The sequence below is a fragment of the Pteropus medius genome, unplaced genomic scaffold, assembly GCF_902729225.1.
Source record: "Pteropus medius unplaced genomic scaffold, Ma_sr-lr_union100, whole genome shotgun sequence".
NCBI lineage: Eukaryota > Metazoa > Chordata > Mammalia > Chiroptera > Pteropodidae > Pteropus > Pteropus medius.
Window position 1 is genome coordinate 9267889 of NW_024349224.1, and position 16965 is coordinate 9284853.

Below are 16965 nucleotides of genomic sequence, written 5' to 3' on the forward strand. Positions count from 1 at the left end.
AAGGAAAATGCTTGGCAGGTGTGATTACATTAAGAATCTGGAGCTGGGGAGATTTTCCTGGATTATCTGAGTGGGCCCACTGTCATCACAAGGTTCTTATTAGAGGGAGTCCAGAGGGCCAGAGTCAGAGAAGGAGATGTGATGATGGATACAGAGGTCAGAGTGACGCAGGCCCATGAGGCAAGGAATGCGAGTGGCCTCTAGGAGCCGAAAAAGGCAGGAAAGGGATTCTCCCTTAGAACCTCCAGAAGGAACCAGCCCTCTCAATCCATTTTGGACTTCTAACCTCTAGAACTGTAGGATAATAAATCTGTATTGCTTTAAATCACTAAGTTTGTAGTAATTTGTTATAGCAGCAATAAGAAACTAATACATTTCTCCTCTGCCACCAGGTCCTAAAGCCCCAGTGTCTGAGGGATGGTGGTCCCCCTCTGTACCAAGTAGCCTGATGACCTGAACATTACCCCCTCCCCTAACCAGATGTCCCCCCCGGTAGAGCACACCCAAGGTTCTGTGCATGGGGAAGAGATAAGGAGGGACCCTGGCCCAGTGCCCAGGGCTCAGCCTTGACCATACTGTGAAATTACCCTCAAGGATGTTGGAAACTGGACTCACTTAAGGTTACAGGATGTGAGGTGGTGCTATGACCGAACCCCAAGATCTAGCCTGGCAGACCACGGGTTCCCCACCCACTCTACTAGGCTCAGCCTCTCTTTCTGTGCCAGTCTGACTTGCCTTCCTGGGGAGAGGTAGTCATTCACATTTTAGAGTGAGTAAAACAGAACATCTAGTTCTGAGTTCTTGCCCACTTGTTGATGTGGTGCTACTCCAGAATAGTAGAGCTAAACTCTCACATCGAAAACCAGGGTTGGGTAGGTAGTTCCCATTCTCATTCACTCCAGAGCTCGCAGGGTCCCCCCAAACCCGAAGTGTCCTTATAGGCCTTCCCAAAACAAACTCGGTTCTTGCCCTCCACAGGGAGTTGCTTAGCCATGCCTGGCTCACGCGTGTGGCAATGATGGCCCCGACTCTTTAAAGATTCTCCGACAGATCCCGTGCCCCAAACTTTACCTGAGTCATTCAAACGAATCTCCTCAATACCCAGTGAGTATTAACCTCCTATTTCACAGATAAGAAAACCGAGCTCCCGGCGGGTTAACTCACATGCACAAGATCTGGAAGCAGCAGAGCGAGATTCCAACCAGGTAATCTGACTCCAGAGCCCAGAGCTGCCAAGGGTTGGCCTGTGGAAGTATTTCATTCAGTTTAAGCAGTCGATTTTTCAAAATCCAGAGATTGGGTGTAAAACAATCTGGATTTCTAGATTCTCTTTTAAAATCTTATTTGCCAACTGAAAGAACTCCCAATAGCCAAAGCAGGAACAATTTGAACAAGGAAATAAACTAATAGGAAGTTATAATCCAAACTGTAAAATAAAATAAATATCCATAAATTCACACTGATATAAATAAATTATTGGATAGATAAATAAATGAAGGAGAAGAGACAAATTTCCCATACAGAAGAATTCCAAGTACTTTATGTAGATACCGCATCCTCAAGGACGTGGAGCGTGGCTCCTCACTCCTCTCGAGTACAGTATAGAAAGAAGGGGAAAAAGAGTCACTTTGCAGTGGAGAAACCCGACAAACACTATGGCAGTCCGGTGATCAAGGTCAACATTAACAGCAATGTGTCATGTTGATAGTATGTACCCTTGATATGATGTGATAAGAACAGCATTTTATCTCTGGGGTTTTCTTCCCCCAAACCCATAACCCTAGTATAACCATGAGAAAAACATCAGATAAATCCCAACTGAGGGACATTCTATAAAATCTCTGACCAGCACTCAGAGCTGTCAAGGTCATCGAAAACAAGGGAAGTCTGAGAAACAGTCACAGCTCAGAGACGCCTAAGGAGACATGATGATTAAACGTAATGTGGGATCCTGGGTGGGATCCTAGATGGGACCCTGGAGCAGGAAAAGGACAGTAGAGAACAACTAAGGCAATCTGCGTAGACTGCGGACATTAGTTAATAAGGATGTATCAGTGTTGATTCATCAGTGGTGACAGATGCACCATGCTGACGCAGGATTATTACACAGTGCCTGCAGGTGCCTTCGAAAGCTCACTGCCCTCTCTTGGGCCACCGGTTCCTCTGCCAGAGAGGTCCCCGGTTCCCCCTGGCATTGGGAGGAGAAGGAGCCACCTCCCTGGCCTCTGTCCCACTAGACATAGCAAGGCGCAGGGGCCAGAGGCCAGAAAGCTGGATATGAAGTTTGTCTCTGCCCAGATTTACTCTGGCTATGTCCAAGTTCCCTTCCCTCCCAGTGCCAGGAAAAACAATAACCCTGTCTCCCTGGGGCCCTGGTCAGCCCTCAAGGACCCTCTTAGGGTGCTGGTGCCTGCTCAAGCAGCCCAGCTGTTGCTTCTGGTGTCAACTGCTAGTTGCAAGGCCCTCAAAGCCTGTTGTCTGCAGGACTGAGTGAGTCGCCTGGAATCATTTGCCTACTGGGAGGGGTGGGGGGTGGCACAGGTTGGTGAGGGAGAAGCATCCCTGCTTTCACAGATACCTAGTAGTGTCAGGGGAGAGGGATACAGTGCCCCAATGGGGCTTCTTTGGCTGTGAGGGTCTTGGAACATGTGAGGGTCTGGCCAGAGATCCCTTTGTCATGTTCCAAGGGATGAGAACAAGGTGGCAGAACAGAGTGGTCAGACCGCCGGTTCTGATTTCTGAGTGAGGGTCTGGCCAGAGATCCCTCTTCCTGTGCTAAGGGAAGAGTTAGTGATGTCCTCCCTGAGTGAGCAGCCATCAGCAGTCACTGGGGGTCCGTTGGAAGCAAGGACTAGCCGATTTAGAGGTCCTGCCCCGGCTGCACCCCTTCCCCGCATTTCCATTTCCCTGTACCCCAGAGGGCGTTGAAGGGATCTTTCCTCACTGCTCATCCAGTTCCGGCTTGAGCACCTAGAAATGGGAAGAGGAAACAGAATGAGCAGTAAGGGTCCAACCAGAGTAGGAGAGCAGGAAGGAGGCGAGGAATGCTCAGTGTGGGAGGGGCCAGGGTGGCCGAGGAAGCCTGCGAGACGATGGGCACGTGTGGCTGAGAGCCCGAGCTTCAGGCTGAGCTGCTGCTCCCAGCTCAGGAGCCCCTGTGCCAGCTGGGTGCGGGCGGGTGGGCACGGGCAGGGCTGCCTGCCAGATACACACAGAATGCCCTTTGATGAGGTGGCAGCTGTCAGCCTAGAGCACCCTCCGCTCCCTGTGGCCCTGCCTGCTCCCTTCAACAACGCCTTTGCCAAGCACTGGGCTCGGAAAACTGAGATGCACAATTGGGAACCCTCACTCAAGGGGAAAAGAGGGCAACTCTGCTGAGTTGGAGCAGGGAGGGATCCCAGCTCATCGGTCTGAGAATTGGGCCCTGGGCCTCAGTTTCCCCTTTTACTGCACATATAGTACCCCTCTCATTGCCAATGGCCACTGTCAGGATTCTCCCCAGGACCCTCAGGAGAAAGATCAAGGCAACTCCACCTCTTGGAAAAGAGGGCTGGAAAGCCTCCTCAACCCCAAAAGATGACTTGCTATGGGGATTTTGAGATCTGGGTCTCTGGGGAAGCCCACCTGCCACTGCTTCCTCCTGTTTAATCACCTTGGGCCTCCTGGCACATCACACTCTGCAGACAAAAGAGTCTATTCTCCTGGGAACCTGCCCCCACAGATTTCCTAGGGGCCTGGAGTTCTCTGCCCCTCAGGGCCCCCCATGAGTCTCAGCTGCTGCCGGCCAGCCTCGGAGAACCAGCTCTGCATTACCTCCCCAGCACTGTCCTGGTCCCTGGAACCTTTGGCCTAGGTGTTCATTCATCACTCCCTGGCAGTAGCAGCCATTTACCCAGTTCGGCTTTGCCTAGGAAGGGCCCCCAGGGAGCAGGGATGGGCGGTATGTGATGGGTGGCAGAACAGAGTGGTCAGACCGCCGGTTCTGACTTCTGGCAGCTGAGGGATCTCAGAGCCTCAGTCTCTGTTAAATGTATCATGAGAACGGCAAGGCCTGCCTCGCAGGGGTTGGGAGGATTAGGACACACGTGTATGTGCCCACTGCCCGTGTATGGGGTGTTTGGACACCATGTCAGATGTGGAACAGCCAAAGAAATAGGAGGTGTTTAATCTGGGGAAAGGAAGACTCTGCCTGCGAACGCCTGTGTTCCAGTTTCTGAGGGCTGGCCCCTGGCACAAGGACACCTGGCTGTGGGTGGCCTTTGGGCCTGGGGCGAGGGTTACCAAGAGGCAGGATCCTCCCTAAAAGCCAGTCTAGCTCCAACCGTCAGGGTGACCCGACAGTGAGCCAGGCTGCTGCCGGGTTGTTGGGAGCTTCCCATTCCTGGGGGGCGGGGCTGCGAGGGAGCACAGAGCAGGCTGAGGAGCCATGGGCTGCCTGTGGGTTGCTCGGGGTCTCCGGGCTTTCAGTTGGGGGAGTGGGAATGGTTTCTAGTAGCCCTGCTCAGCTGATGTGCAATCGCCTTCAGACACAAGGACTGGGAGCCCGGCCAGACCACAGGGCAGGCGCCCAGGACCCAGGGCTGGGCAACGTGGGGAGTGAGGGAGAGCACACAGGAGATGGTGCTATTAGAGGTGGCTCTAGAAGGTTGGGGAAGGAGTGGAGACCGAGCTTCCCAGCCTTGCTGGGCCGACAGAAAAATGCCGGGGTCTGGGGTCCTCGCCTTTAACGCGGCCCCCGCGGAGGAGACGGGAGGGGGAGGGGCCGCGCCGGCAGGCGCATGCGCGGCGCGGGCTGGAGCGGCCGGACCGTCCGGCAGCCGGGAGCGCGCAGGAGCCCGCGGGGACCCGGCAGAGCACTGGGACCGGTCCCGGGGGCTCTGAGCGGCGCGGCAATCAGGAGCCCCCAGCTTGCCCGCGCCGCTGCCCGCCTGGGCTACGGGAGCGGCGGCCAAGATGTCCGTGCCGGTGAGTACCGACCGCCGGCCGGCACCTCGGGTCCGTGGCCCCCGGCCGGGCCTGCGACCTCGGGCCGCCCGTTGCCGGTCTAATGCCACCGGGACTACGAGGCTGGGGTTCGCCCCCCTGGGCCCTCTCAGGCCGGGGGACGGGGGCAGCTTGGGGGCGTCTCCCCCAAACCGGTCTCTCTGCCTCTGCCTTTCTTTCTGTCCTTTCCCTGGAGAGCCTGGTCTGTGGGGTTCGTGCTGTTCCCCAGAACCACCCCCCTCCCCCGCGGGAACCCCACTCCAAGACGCTGGGCCGGTGATCGGGGAGGTGTGCTGTTCTTCAGGTATAGCTGTCCTGTTGTTCTCCAGGGACCTCACTAGGATGGCCAGGCCTGGCGCCGGGTCTGTACCTCTCCCGAGACACCTGTCCACCATGACCGCCGGACCGGGTGGGATGCTGTGCCAGTCCCCCAGAACGGCTGATGCTCTCACTTTCCGGGGAAGTTTTTAACGCTGAACCCCCAAGGGCACTGGGCCAGGCCCCTTCTCTCTCCATGGGGGCTTCCCTTCTCTGCTGACGCCCCCTCTTCCTGGCCCCTCCGGCAGGCTTGGGCAGTCCCCAGGCCTCTGCTCCACGCTTAGGCCTGCACCTGGAGGCATCTGGGTCCCGCCTATTGAAGGTGGCAAGTGATCCTGGCTATCTTCAGTTACCAGATAGTTACCAGGTGCAGGCCCCAGTCCACTTTACAGATGGACAGACTGAGGTTGGGGCGAACACCCTGAGTCCTTCAAGGAAGGGGTGCTGGCTATAAGCTGGAAAGCTGTGGCCTCCAGCCATTGTTTCTCTGATGAGTTAGGGCTTTTTCCCTCGTACAGGAAGGGGCAGTGGGCCAGAGCACCTGTCCACCTACCCTTGTTTCTGGAACTGCTCCTCACCTGGGGGACCCCATCCTTATAATAGAGAAGACAATTGGGGTTTCCCGGCAGGGCAAGTGGCCTCTTAATTAACCACCAGAGAGCGTGTGGAGAGTATTGGAAGAGAGATGCTGTGTAAGTGCAGAGCATTGTTATTATGGAATTAAAGATCCCAGCCCCTGCCCGCCTCCAGCACTGGTAAGGCAGAGTCACAGATGAAAAAATTAGGGCTTCCAGACAGCACTGATGTGAACCTCCCTCCCCTCCCCCACCCACCCACAATTTATTCTGGTTCAGAGCATAATTGCCTCATCTTTAGAAAGAAAGAAAGATGACAGAAAATGCCTGCCAAGCCCTTCTCTCCTGCTCTGCTCTCCTGTAAAGCTCTGGCTCTTTTCTGGAGAACTGCCTTGACCCTGTGGGCACTGGCCCGAAGGACAAGGTGGTCTGCTTGAGGGTCTCCAGAGCAGTAGTGAACAAGGAATGTGACTCAGGCTACATCAGAGCTTGCATGGGCCCCAATTTGGGAGATCTGTGCTGGATTCATTTTGCTCATCTACTGTCACAGCAGAGGTCTGGTCATAGAGTCTGGGATGGCACCCAGGCCCCTTGCCTTACAGGACTTTGAACAGCCTTCCTGGGCTCTGTACCTCACTGGCCCCCACTGTAACAAGAGAGGGATGACAGGAGGGCCAGGGTCTGGGGGTGACTTGGGCAGACAGGCACAGCTGTGGACACGTGCTGTGGACACCTGCAGCTAAGGTCTCTTTGGTCTGTCCACAGCATTGCCACCTCCAAGTCACTTTCCACCCTGTAGCCACAGCCCTCAGGGATTCTGCATCGGATAGGTGGGGGTCTCACCATCTGTCCCCTATATGACTGGGCTGTCAGATGACTCGCTCTCTCCTGAGACCTTGGGCAGTGTGTGAGCTGGTGGGGCTGGGAAGAGAACTTCGTTTTTGAAGCAACTGTGAAATGTTCAGAAAATTGCTTTCATGTGCTGGTGAATTGTAAGGCTCCTCAGAAGCTTCCAGGCCAAGCTGCCTGCTTTGAGCCCTGCTGTTGGAACCCAGAATGGTGACTGCCCACGTGCTCATGGACACATTTGGGTTTTAAGCACACCCGTTCATTTGAGCAGTCTTTTCCTGGATGGGGCTGACGCAGGCACTTTAGCCCACAGAAATTACAAGATGCTTCAGAATGGAATGGAAGGCGATGGGGGGAGAGAAGAGGTTAGGACGGCCAGGTTGAGACAGGAGTGAGTTCCTGAGTGTTAGAGCAGGCGGACCCTCCAGAGGTGAGCTGATCTCACTCTGTCATTTGACCCACACAGGGATGGGACCCAGAGTCCCACACAGGGTCCCCCGACTCCCTGCACAGTGCTCCTTCTTTCGCCCTGAGCTGAGGGCAGTGCTCACACAGCAACTGGAGATGCTCTTCCTGGCTGGTCTCTGACATCTGCCTTCCTCTCGGGCATGGCCATCTGGTTCCCTGGGCCTGTCTTGTCCCTCTGGGCAAGCAGGAAGCATTCGAAAGGAAAACAGCTGTGCCACCCACCTCAGACCCCTGGCAGGCACTGGCATGATCCTTGTTTAGGAGCAACAAGGTGCTGGCTGTCGCCTGACAGTGTCAGGCGAGAAGCCAGCTCCCAGTTTGTAGAGAAGTTCCGTCTGTCTGTCCCTGCCTCTTGTTTCCTGTCTGTGGCATGGGCTCAGCCATTCCAGACCATCCTCTGCTCCTATATTGAGTGAGGGATGAGTCCTTTCAAGAAGTAAAGGTGCTTAGATGTGTGGAGAGTGTCCTGTGTGCCAGGCTCTGGGCTCAGGGCTTCACAGGCTCAAGAAAGACCTGTGTCTTGCCAGGGTTGCATGGCCACTGAGAGAGCCAGAGTGGGAACAAAGTCTGGCAGGATCCAAAGCCAGAAAGTGAGCGTCATCCTGCGTGGCCTCTGTAATTGTGGGGGTTGCGGCTTACTGAGCTGTCCATAGAGGCCAAGTCTGCTGAGAGACCGACCCTCTGCTTGTGGCTTTCCAAGTATGAGTTTGTGTAACCCCTTCGGCACCCCCGGGAGGTGAGGCAGCTTGCCCAGGGCTGTGCAACAGGGTGGGTCCAACCCCGAGCAACCCCAGCTGCGGATGGAGATCAGTGGACCAGGTGTGGTACCTGGTTGAACCTCTGCCAGTGATCCTGGGGCCCCCTCTATGCCTGGCTCTCTGCCAGCCAGTTCTGTGATGAGAGAGCTGGCCAGGGAGCTGGGAGGCACTGGTCTGGGCAGCCAGACCATGGACAGCTGGAGCCTGGTAGCATGGGCTCAGAAGAGGACAGCGGGAAGAAGCAGTGTCCAAGTCCAAAGTCCCCTGTTCAGTCTTCAGAGCATACAGCGCGCTCCTGCCACATCCCCTCTTCCCACTGGCCTTGCCTCTGCCTGGCCCTCCCTACGCAGGAAGTGGTCTCCAGCTGCTGCCTTGCTCACCAGGTCGCTCCTGCTCACGCCCCAGTGCTCAGGCAGAGGGCGTTAGCCCGAGAAGCCCTCCAGGACCCCCGTCTGTGTCTGTGCGTTTGTTGTTGGGGTTATTTGGTCGCTGGAAGGCTCCCTCTCCAGACTACAGGCTTCCTCAGGGCAGAACACAGGCCTGCTTGGCTCCTCTCTCCGCCTCGCCGCCCCGGCTTTCCCTGGCCACCTGCCGAGGATGTGGCCCTGGGAGCACCAAGGAGCCCCCACAGACAGGTGGCTGTGTCCTTGTGTAGAGAGCCTGGCTTTTCGGCTACTGTCCCAGAAGCCTTGTGGGGGGCCGAATGGGATTTCCGGAGGAGCTGCTGCTGCTCAAGGGCCAGGCTCTTGACTGAATGGTGCTGGCTCATGTATATGTTGAGTGAGTTTCTCAGCCTCTCTGAGCTTGTTTCCTCATCTGTATTTTGGGGATGTGAACAGCTCTTGGGGCTTTGGGAGAACTTGGCAAGGATTGCAGAAGGCTCTGAGTAAGAGACTAATTAGTCATAGCAACTACCGTCGTGGAGATTATCATCTTTATCCTGTCGCCTATGGCTGGTGCAGTGGACAACACTCACTTCTGGCTCCTGCACGACCAGCGTAGGGAGGTGTGATCAGCTTCCTACGGCCATGATTCTCTGCAGCCTGCCCAGTCTGCCTCCAGTGTCCCTTCCTTTATGGTTGGTATGGTTCCTACCAAGGCCTTAGCAGCGGGATGACCCTGTTCCTTTCCCTGCCCCAGGCTGCCTGCAGGGTCCTTGTCTCTTGAGCCTTGGATGGGCAAGTCTTCTCACCACACCAACAAAGTGGCATCCAGTGGGGCCACCAGCTGGCCTGCCACATCCTAGGCCAGGTAGATGCCCTGCCCCAGTGGCTGCAGTATGTGGAAGCCACTGGGGCAGTGCAGGCCTGTCCACAGGTGTCCGCAGCAGCCTGGTCAGCACAGGGCAGGCAGGGCCGTTGGCAGGAAGGAGAGCACCCCCAAGGTGGGTCCAGAAACCTTAAAGGAGGGGCTCAAGCCTCCAGGTGGGGCAGGTGGTCTTCAGGGCTGTGACAGCGACCCCTGCTGACCCCCACGTCCGCAGCCGGTCATGAGTTTTTGCCCCCTGCGTCCGCTGCACCTGCCTCCAGTCCCTTCCCTGTCTGTGCGAGTCGTCTTCCCCAGCTGTGGCCTGGCTCCGTCACGGCCGCTTGCTTTGACTGTAACCTCATCAGACCCATCGTTTTTTTGGCTTACTCTTAGTCACTGTTTGCTAGGCCACTGTTTCCCTCTCTTCAAAAACAGGAAAAATTGCTGGGGACAGGTTGGGGACCTTGGGAGAGGTGGCAATGGATGCCCACTGTGGCAGGAGAGATGGTCGCAAGTTTTGGCTCTAAAGTTAATCCCTTCTCTAAGGGGGATTCAAGGCTGAGGGGGCTTTTCAGTCATTTTAATTTATTATTTAACCTCCCCCCTACCCCCCAGTTCCAAGGAGGATTTGAAGCAGATTATAGCGAAAGATACGAGTAGTCTAGGATCCTCAAAAGATCCAGAACTGTGTGATACATGGGCACACAGGTTTAACTTTCAGCTCTCTCACGGCTAGGGCAGAAAGGGTGATATGGTGGGTTAAGGGTTGCTGTACCTATTTTTGGCATCCTTAATGCCATGTATTTTTTCCTCTGTGCTTTGTTTTATTTTTACCAATTGAGACTCAAGGTAAATTTTCCATGTAGTGAAATGGACAGATGTCAGGTATACAGTTGGAAGAATTTTGACTAACGTAGACCCCATGTAACCATCAATCAAATCAAGATAATGATAGTTTCTATCATCTCAGAAAGTTTGCAAGTACCCCTTCACAATCAAGCACCCCCACCCTCCGTCAGGTGGCCAACATTCTGATTTTTCTCATCATGGCTTAGACTTCTCTTTTCTTGAACTTCATAGAAGTGGAAGCATACAGTACACACTCTTTAGGGTCTGGCTGCTTTTATTCAGCATAATGGCTTTGGGATTTTCATCCATGTGGTGTGTTGCAGCGGCTCCCTTTTCACGGCTGTGCTGAGCAGCGTTCCATTTATGAACGTGAATTCACGCACCCACCCGTTCTCTTGCCGGGGGTGTCTGTCTGCAGCTGTGTGCTTTGTGTTTGCACGCCCCGGAACACTAGTGGTGTTGTCAGTGTTCTGTAAAGCCTGATAGCCTCAAGGCGTGCCCAGAGAGTGGTCTGTGCTCCCAGATCCTGGATCCCTCAAATTACACGCTTGTTCAGAAGATGGTGTGACCACACGCCTCCTTGTTCAGAGCCCTCCCCAGGTATCTAGGGTCTGAATTCTCTCTTCCTGGGTTACCCATGGAGTAAAGTCACCTTTGTTCCTCCTGGGCCCTTGTCCAGAGGTCATGGTGGGGAGAGGCTTCTAGGAGAGCAGGAGGTAGGCATGGATGGGCACTGTCCTGGGAGCCGACCGAATCCCTCCGCCCTCCCAAGATTCCTGGGCTCCCTCCTCTTTGTCCCTGGCTGCCCACCAAGACACCCCCCTAGGCTGACACTTCCTGGCTGCTCCTGCTTCAGCTCTGGGAGTCCCCAGCCCAGCGGAGACCCCACCGCTCAAAAAGCCGAAAGAGACTGTCCCTTGGGAGTGACTCTCCCTGCATCCCTGACACCTCCAGGCTTTGCTCTTCACACCAAGGGAGCTGGCGCGCCTGTGCTATTTTTACGAATCTTTACTGTTACTTTTTCTGCAGTGAGCCTTAGCCAGGGATTCAGGCATCCGCTCAAATGCCACCTCCAAAGAGAGGACCCCCTAGGCAGCTCGTGTAAAATAATAGCCTCTTGTTGCCATCATTCTGCTTTATTCTCCTTCAGAGCCCTGATCACCACAGATGTTCACATGTTTATCTGTTTGTGCCTCCCCCACCCCTCCCCACACACACCTTGGAGTGTCAGCTCCCTGGGACCTGGACATGCTTCCAGGCAGCAGTATCCTAGTAGTGAGTAGGTGCCAAAGGAGCGATGGGCATACTGTGATTGTATAGTGATGGACTCCACAACCAACCACTCCCTGGCCCCGTCACAGCCCGAGGGGAGACCCTGCCCACACCCCCTGCGTCAGCCGGGGATCCGGAGGCAACAGGGCTCCGCAGAGAGAGTCTACCCGAGTCTTGGTTGAGGTTTTATTCCTCTTGTGTTTCAGGGGCTGGGAGAAGCTCAGGGCACCTGAGCAGGGGCTGGGCGAGCAGGGAGGGCTCAGGGGAGAGCACGATGCCTGGTGGAGTGGAGCTGGTGTGTGATGGAGAGGGCGTGGGTGTGCTGATAACACCAGGGTGCTGCTGTGCCTTCGGTCTGGTGGCTTGGCGATGGGCAAGGCTGCTGGCAGTGGTTACACTTAACAAATGCACAAACTGAGGCCATGAAAGCTGCAGCGATGGGCTGAGGGTCCCACGCCAGCTGGAGCCTTTAATGTTCTCTCCTGGGGCAAGTGGAGTCTTGCTCTGTGGGTTGGAGCAGGCTCAGATGGGACGCCCCACAGTGTGGCCCGAGGAGGGAGGAAAAGCAGCTCCTTCCCAGTAGCTGCCTTAGCTCTGTCTCCACTCCCTCCTCTTTTCTCATCCCACTGTCCCCAGAGCCCTCAAGGTCCCCTCCCGTGATGCCACTGGCGCCCTGACCTGCCGATCCCAGCTGAGTGGCCAGGCAGCACTGCTCTGCCCTCTGTACGCCCCTGTGAGTCCCTGCGGGGCTCCGTGAGTGTGGGTACCTGTGCTCCTGCAGAAGCGAGCTGCGGGTGGGCGGCAGATGGCATGTGAACTCACCCCCCTCTGACTGCCCTGATGTGCTGGGCCTGGTTGCCATGGGGAGAGGCAGGAGCAGATGGTGGACTGCTTCTTGACCACGCCCTTGTCCCTGCCTTCCCTGGGCTGTCAGCCCAAGCTGGGTGGCCACCAGCAGCTAAGCTTTCTCTCTGAGGACAGGGACTTGTCCCCCTGCCCCTCCTCCCAACCCCCTCTCCTCCAGCCAGAACCGAGCCTTTCTCTTCCCCTACCCCCATTTCTTCTGCCACCCTAATTCTTGCCCACGCGCTGTTGAGGGGCTGCTGCTGGAGAGGATGCCAGGAGTGGTGTCGCAGTGCCAGCAGGGAGGGCAAGTGCCCCTAGGCCCCAGCCTTCTCATTACACACTTGGGGGCCTGGTTGTTGGTCCAAGCCCCCACCTACCTGCCAGCACCCTGGGAGGTCCCCCGCCTGGAGAATAGAAAAGGGGGCTGCAGAAGAGAAAAAGGGACTCAGGACACCAGGGTTAGCACCCTGGGAAGAGCCCCTGGGAAGTACTCCAGGGCCCAGCCTGCCACCCCACTCCGGCCTTGGGCCTCCTGTGAGCAGAGCCCCTTTATAAAGCAAGCATCTCCCTGCAGGTGCCTCTGCTGCTCTTTAATTTTCAAATTAAAAGAGCAATTAAAAGAATCCAGAGAGTATTCTGCTCCTTCCAGCTTTGGGTGGGTTCCTTGAAAGAGCCAGAGTAGAGAGGGAGGACAGTATGGGAAGTTGGTGGCCACTGGGTTTGCTGGGATCCAGGCCTGGACCTGGGAGGCCAGTCTGCCCTCTGGTCCCCACCCTGCCCCCGGCTGTGTCCCTGTACCTGGTGACTCCATCCCCACACCATTGGTCCTGGCCCCAGCCCTGCACCCAAGTCTCTGGGGACTGGCCTGGGAGGACGCTGAAGGAATGACAGGCTGAGGACGAGAGCCCCCCAGCCCCAGGAGGAGGCGACTGGGGAGGGATTTGGCTCCAGGATGTGGGGTCCACCCACCTCCCCATAGTCAGAGTCACCACTGTAATGACAAATGAACTGCCCCGTTGGTCATTCCACCTTCAAAGAGCAGGGGAGGCTAGGAAAGCTCTTTACGGCCGATGCCCTAAGAATGCCCACCCTAGGAATGCATGGCTGCTCTGTCTGGGGTCACCTGGGTGCTTTTCCATGGGGACACGCCTGGGTAGCTGGGTTATGGTTACAGCTTTGCCACTTCCTGGCAGTGTGACCTGGGCAAGTCACTGCCCCTCTCTGAGCCTCTGGGCAGTGGTAGTTCTGTCCTGGTCCCCAGGGTGGCAGCGAGGACTGTGTCCAGCCCACATGTGACAGCGGTTCTCATGCAGCCAGGCTCACCTCTTCTGTAGGCCATCCCCAGGCTTCCCCGAACCCTCTCCCAGGCAGAGCTGGCTCCCGCTCACAGGCTGGTTTGAGCTTGCCCATGTGAGTGGCCAGCCCAGGGGGAAGGCTTCAACACCTTGTGGCCCTCCAGATACATCACTTCTTCCTGTCCCTGGGGCTGGCAGCACTCACCTCCGGCCTCAGGAAATCCTTTCCTGCTGCTGCTCCCAGAGCCGGCCATCCGCTGACCCATCCAGCCACCCTCCTGTGCTACTGGGAGAACCAAGGCTTTAGGAGGGAAAGGGCTGCGTGTAGTCACACTGTGCAAGCCATTTGAGCCTGCTCTTTTCACTTCCCGTTGTCATGAGCATTGTCTTGCATGATTTCAGTCTTCGGAGGTGGCCGTCCTAATACGGCACAGTATCCCACTGAAAGGCTGTCATCACCTCACCAGTCTCCTGTAGTTGGACATTTAGGTGATTACACGCCCTCCCCGCCTGCCCCCACACACATACTCTATTTGTAGTTGTAAATGCAACAGACATTGTTGGGCCAAAAGCAAGAATTGTTCATTGTGCAGTGGGTCTGACCTTAAGAATGAGACCCAAAAAGCCCAGAGTGAGAGCTGGTTCCCAGGCTCTTCTCACTTAGTGTCTGGGATCAGCAGTAGCCTTAGTGGACACTTAAATGGACAGATGAGAACCCATGTCCCTATGCGCTGGGCCCACCATGGTCCCTGTACAGGCAGCTACTCCAGGCCCCAAGGGGAGGGTTTGTGGCATCCTCCTGAAGCCTGTGAGCTCATCCTCAGCTTGGCTGGAGGTACCAGGCTGCTCCTGGGGTGACTGACAGTGGTCCTGCATCGTCACCCAGCAACACCCTCTCGCTTGTCCTCCTCAGAGTGGCCACTCTCTTTCCTGCCTGCACATTCCCCTGCAGCCCGTGTTGGGGGGTGCTGGGCCCCAGTTCTCAGCTGCCTACTGGGTCCTTGGCTTTCTCAGCCCAAGTGTCCCTGGGATTCCGGTCCTTTCCTCAAAGTGCTGCAGGGCGGTCAGGGTAGGCTGTGGTCTGGCAGCCCCACTGTCCCTTCCCTGGACACCAGCTCTGTCCCCTTTGTGACTGGGAGCCTGCGGGATGAAGCAAGGGGCAGTAAACTGGTTCTTAACCTCTTCACCTGGAAAATCGAGCTAATCATGAGGCCAATTTTGCAGAATTGCTGTGGGCATGAAATGAACATGTGATCATAGAGCCTCATAGAGGCTGTCCCGGGGCGTGTGTCACTGTCAGAGCTCCCTGGCAGTCAGCCCAGGAGGGTCTGCTTCACCCATACACCATACATCCCAGCAATAGCCTGCCCAGTGGGTCCTGTTGTCTGCCCCCTCTCTTCAAAGGCATTGGAGGGGGTATTCCTCTCCCCCTTCAACTACCCCGCTTCCAGCATAGCGGGACAGATCCTAGGGCCTTGATTCCAAAGCGGAAATGCCATTCTGGGAGGCACAGGCTGAGGGGGGAGGGAGTTTAAGTGGAAAAGGAGCAAATTTTTGAAATGCCTATGCCTGAGCTGGGTTCCCTTCCCCCGCCTGCTGCTCGCCCACAGCAGCAACCCCACCCCCAGTGCTGCTTTAATCTGGCCCCAGAGACGGAGGGTCTCTTAAACCTGTTCCCCTGTTCCCAGCCAGCCACCTCTTCTCTGCCAAGGTCAGCTAGGACGGAGTTGAGAGCCAGGCCTTTTTGTGTCCTTGCCCATTCCTGCAGAGACCTCTCGCCTGGAGCCCTCCTTACAAGGCACCGTCTGGCTGCGAGGCCTGCACTCCATCCCTGTCCCCACTGGAGTGGTCACCTAGGGAAAACCTAAGGACTCCCACCAGCCCCTAGCACAGACAGATGCTCTTTCATGGCCCAGCTCGTTCGGATCTGCTCCCTTGGAACCTGCCAGCCAGCCTGAGGACAGGGCCAAGTTTTAGGGGGCCCCATAGCTCCATGTGTGACTTTGGAGCACAGCTGTTGGGAACAAGCAGGAGGAGATGCCCTAGGTATTTCTCTGAGAGCTGGCTCTTCTGTGCGAAAGTGGGCTGTTTTGAGGATAACAAGGGGGCCAGTCTTGGGGAGGGCATAGGGTGGCAGCTAGTTGTCCCACTCCTTCTTGAGGACTCTAGGTCACACTGGGTCCAAATCCCACTGCTCCTGACCAACCCTCTATGCTGTCCGTCCAGTGGTTCCCTGAGGAACTTTGAGGAAATGCAGATGTCCAGGTTCTCCCCCACACTTTTTTTTGGGAAAAGGGGAACTAGGAATCTGTTTTTTTTTTTTTTCAAACAAGTTCTCCAGGAGACCTATAACAACCAGACTTGGGCTGCCCTAGCCCAGCCTTTTCCTTTTATAGGTGGAAGAGGTCCTGCTCAAGGTGGCACACCTGGCCTGGGTGTCAGTTGTGTGTGTCAGGTGGAGGGACAGCTGTGAGTCCACCTTGGGCTTATATGTATTTTGTAAGCCATACCTGAGAGTTCTTTGGAGGGCAAAGCCTGGTCTGCCCCACTGCTTCCCTGGCATTGCGAGGTGCCTGATGGTGTCTACACGCTCAGCAAGTGGCCCAGGATATTGACTGTCCAAGAATCTGGAGATAAGACACCAAACTGACCGGTTCTGGAGCAGGTTCCATCCTAGATCTCCCTGCAGACCACCGTGGAAGCCTGGACTGCACTCAGTGATGGCATACCCTGGTTCTGCCTGGTTCTGCCTGGTTCTGACCTGCAGCCTTGGGAGAGGGAACTCAGGAGAACTACCAGGCTCAGTGGTGGTTCTTTCTTTCCCCTCATTCCCTGCTACCCTTCCCAACATGTTGATGAAACAGACACTAGCGAGCTGTTGGGGTACAGGTGTTAGGCCTGGACAGGGCTGACTGGGGGATAGGGGTGGCGGCAGAGCTCTTAGGGCAGAACTGAGACCACAGGGGTTGGGTGGGGGAAGCTTCAGGGAGGCTGGATTCAACCAACTGGAGAAGTCCACTTGGTGGGAGATGGTGAACCCCTTGTCCCTGGGTGGACCGGAGCCTCAGGCACACATCTGGTAGAACAGGAGGAGCCCCGGCTCTGCACTCTCTGGGTGAGCTCTTACATGGTAGGCCTGACCTGAGTCGGGCGCCACGGTAGTCGTTATTTTTAGTTTTAGCCAGCTGGGGCACGCCCCTTCCCCTTTATCTCCAGATTCAGATATGAGTCCGATGGCCCGAAGGACACGCGCACGGAATGCCCTGGGGATAGTGGGCAGGGAAGGCGACTTGAAGCTGGAGCCTCTGGGACTGCAGCGGCGTACCGAGAAAGAAGCGGGCAATCCCGGTGGACTGCATGGAAGAGGAGGCGTTTGCTTGCGCCTTTTAGGAAGGGCGCATTCTCGCCCATGACAGAGGTTGGGGACGTGAGTTTGGAGAAAAAGAAATCCTAGGTACGAGGCCTGAAGCCTGCCATTCGGTGGTGCTGGTTGGAGAGAGGGAC

The 16965-nt window shown here is 56.1% G+C and overlaps 1 protein-coding gene across 1 annotated transcript in view; it reads left to right on the top strand.

Annotated features, from left to right (window-relative positions):
* The first annotated feature begins 4406 nt into the window (after nucleotides 1–4406).
* Nucleotides 4407–16965, top strand: part of BCAR1 (BCAR1 scaffold protein, Cas family member) — a 35727-nt gene continuing 23168 nt past the window's right edge. The window contains exon 1 of the mRNA XM_039881051.1: nucleotides 4407–4965. Coding sequence (XP_039736985.1) covers nucleotides 4954–4965 — 12 coding nt within the window. The 5' untranslated portion in view covers nucleotides 4407–4953. The remainder of the gene's footprint in view (nucleotides 4966–16965) is intronic.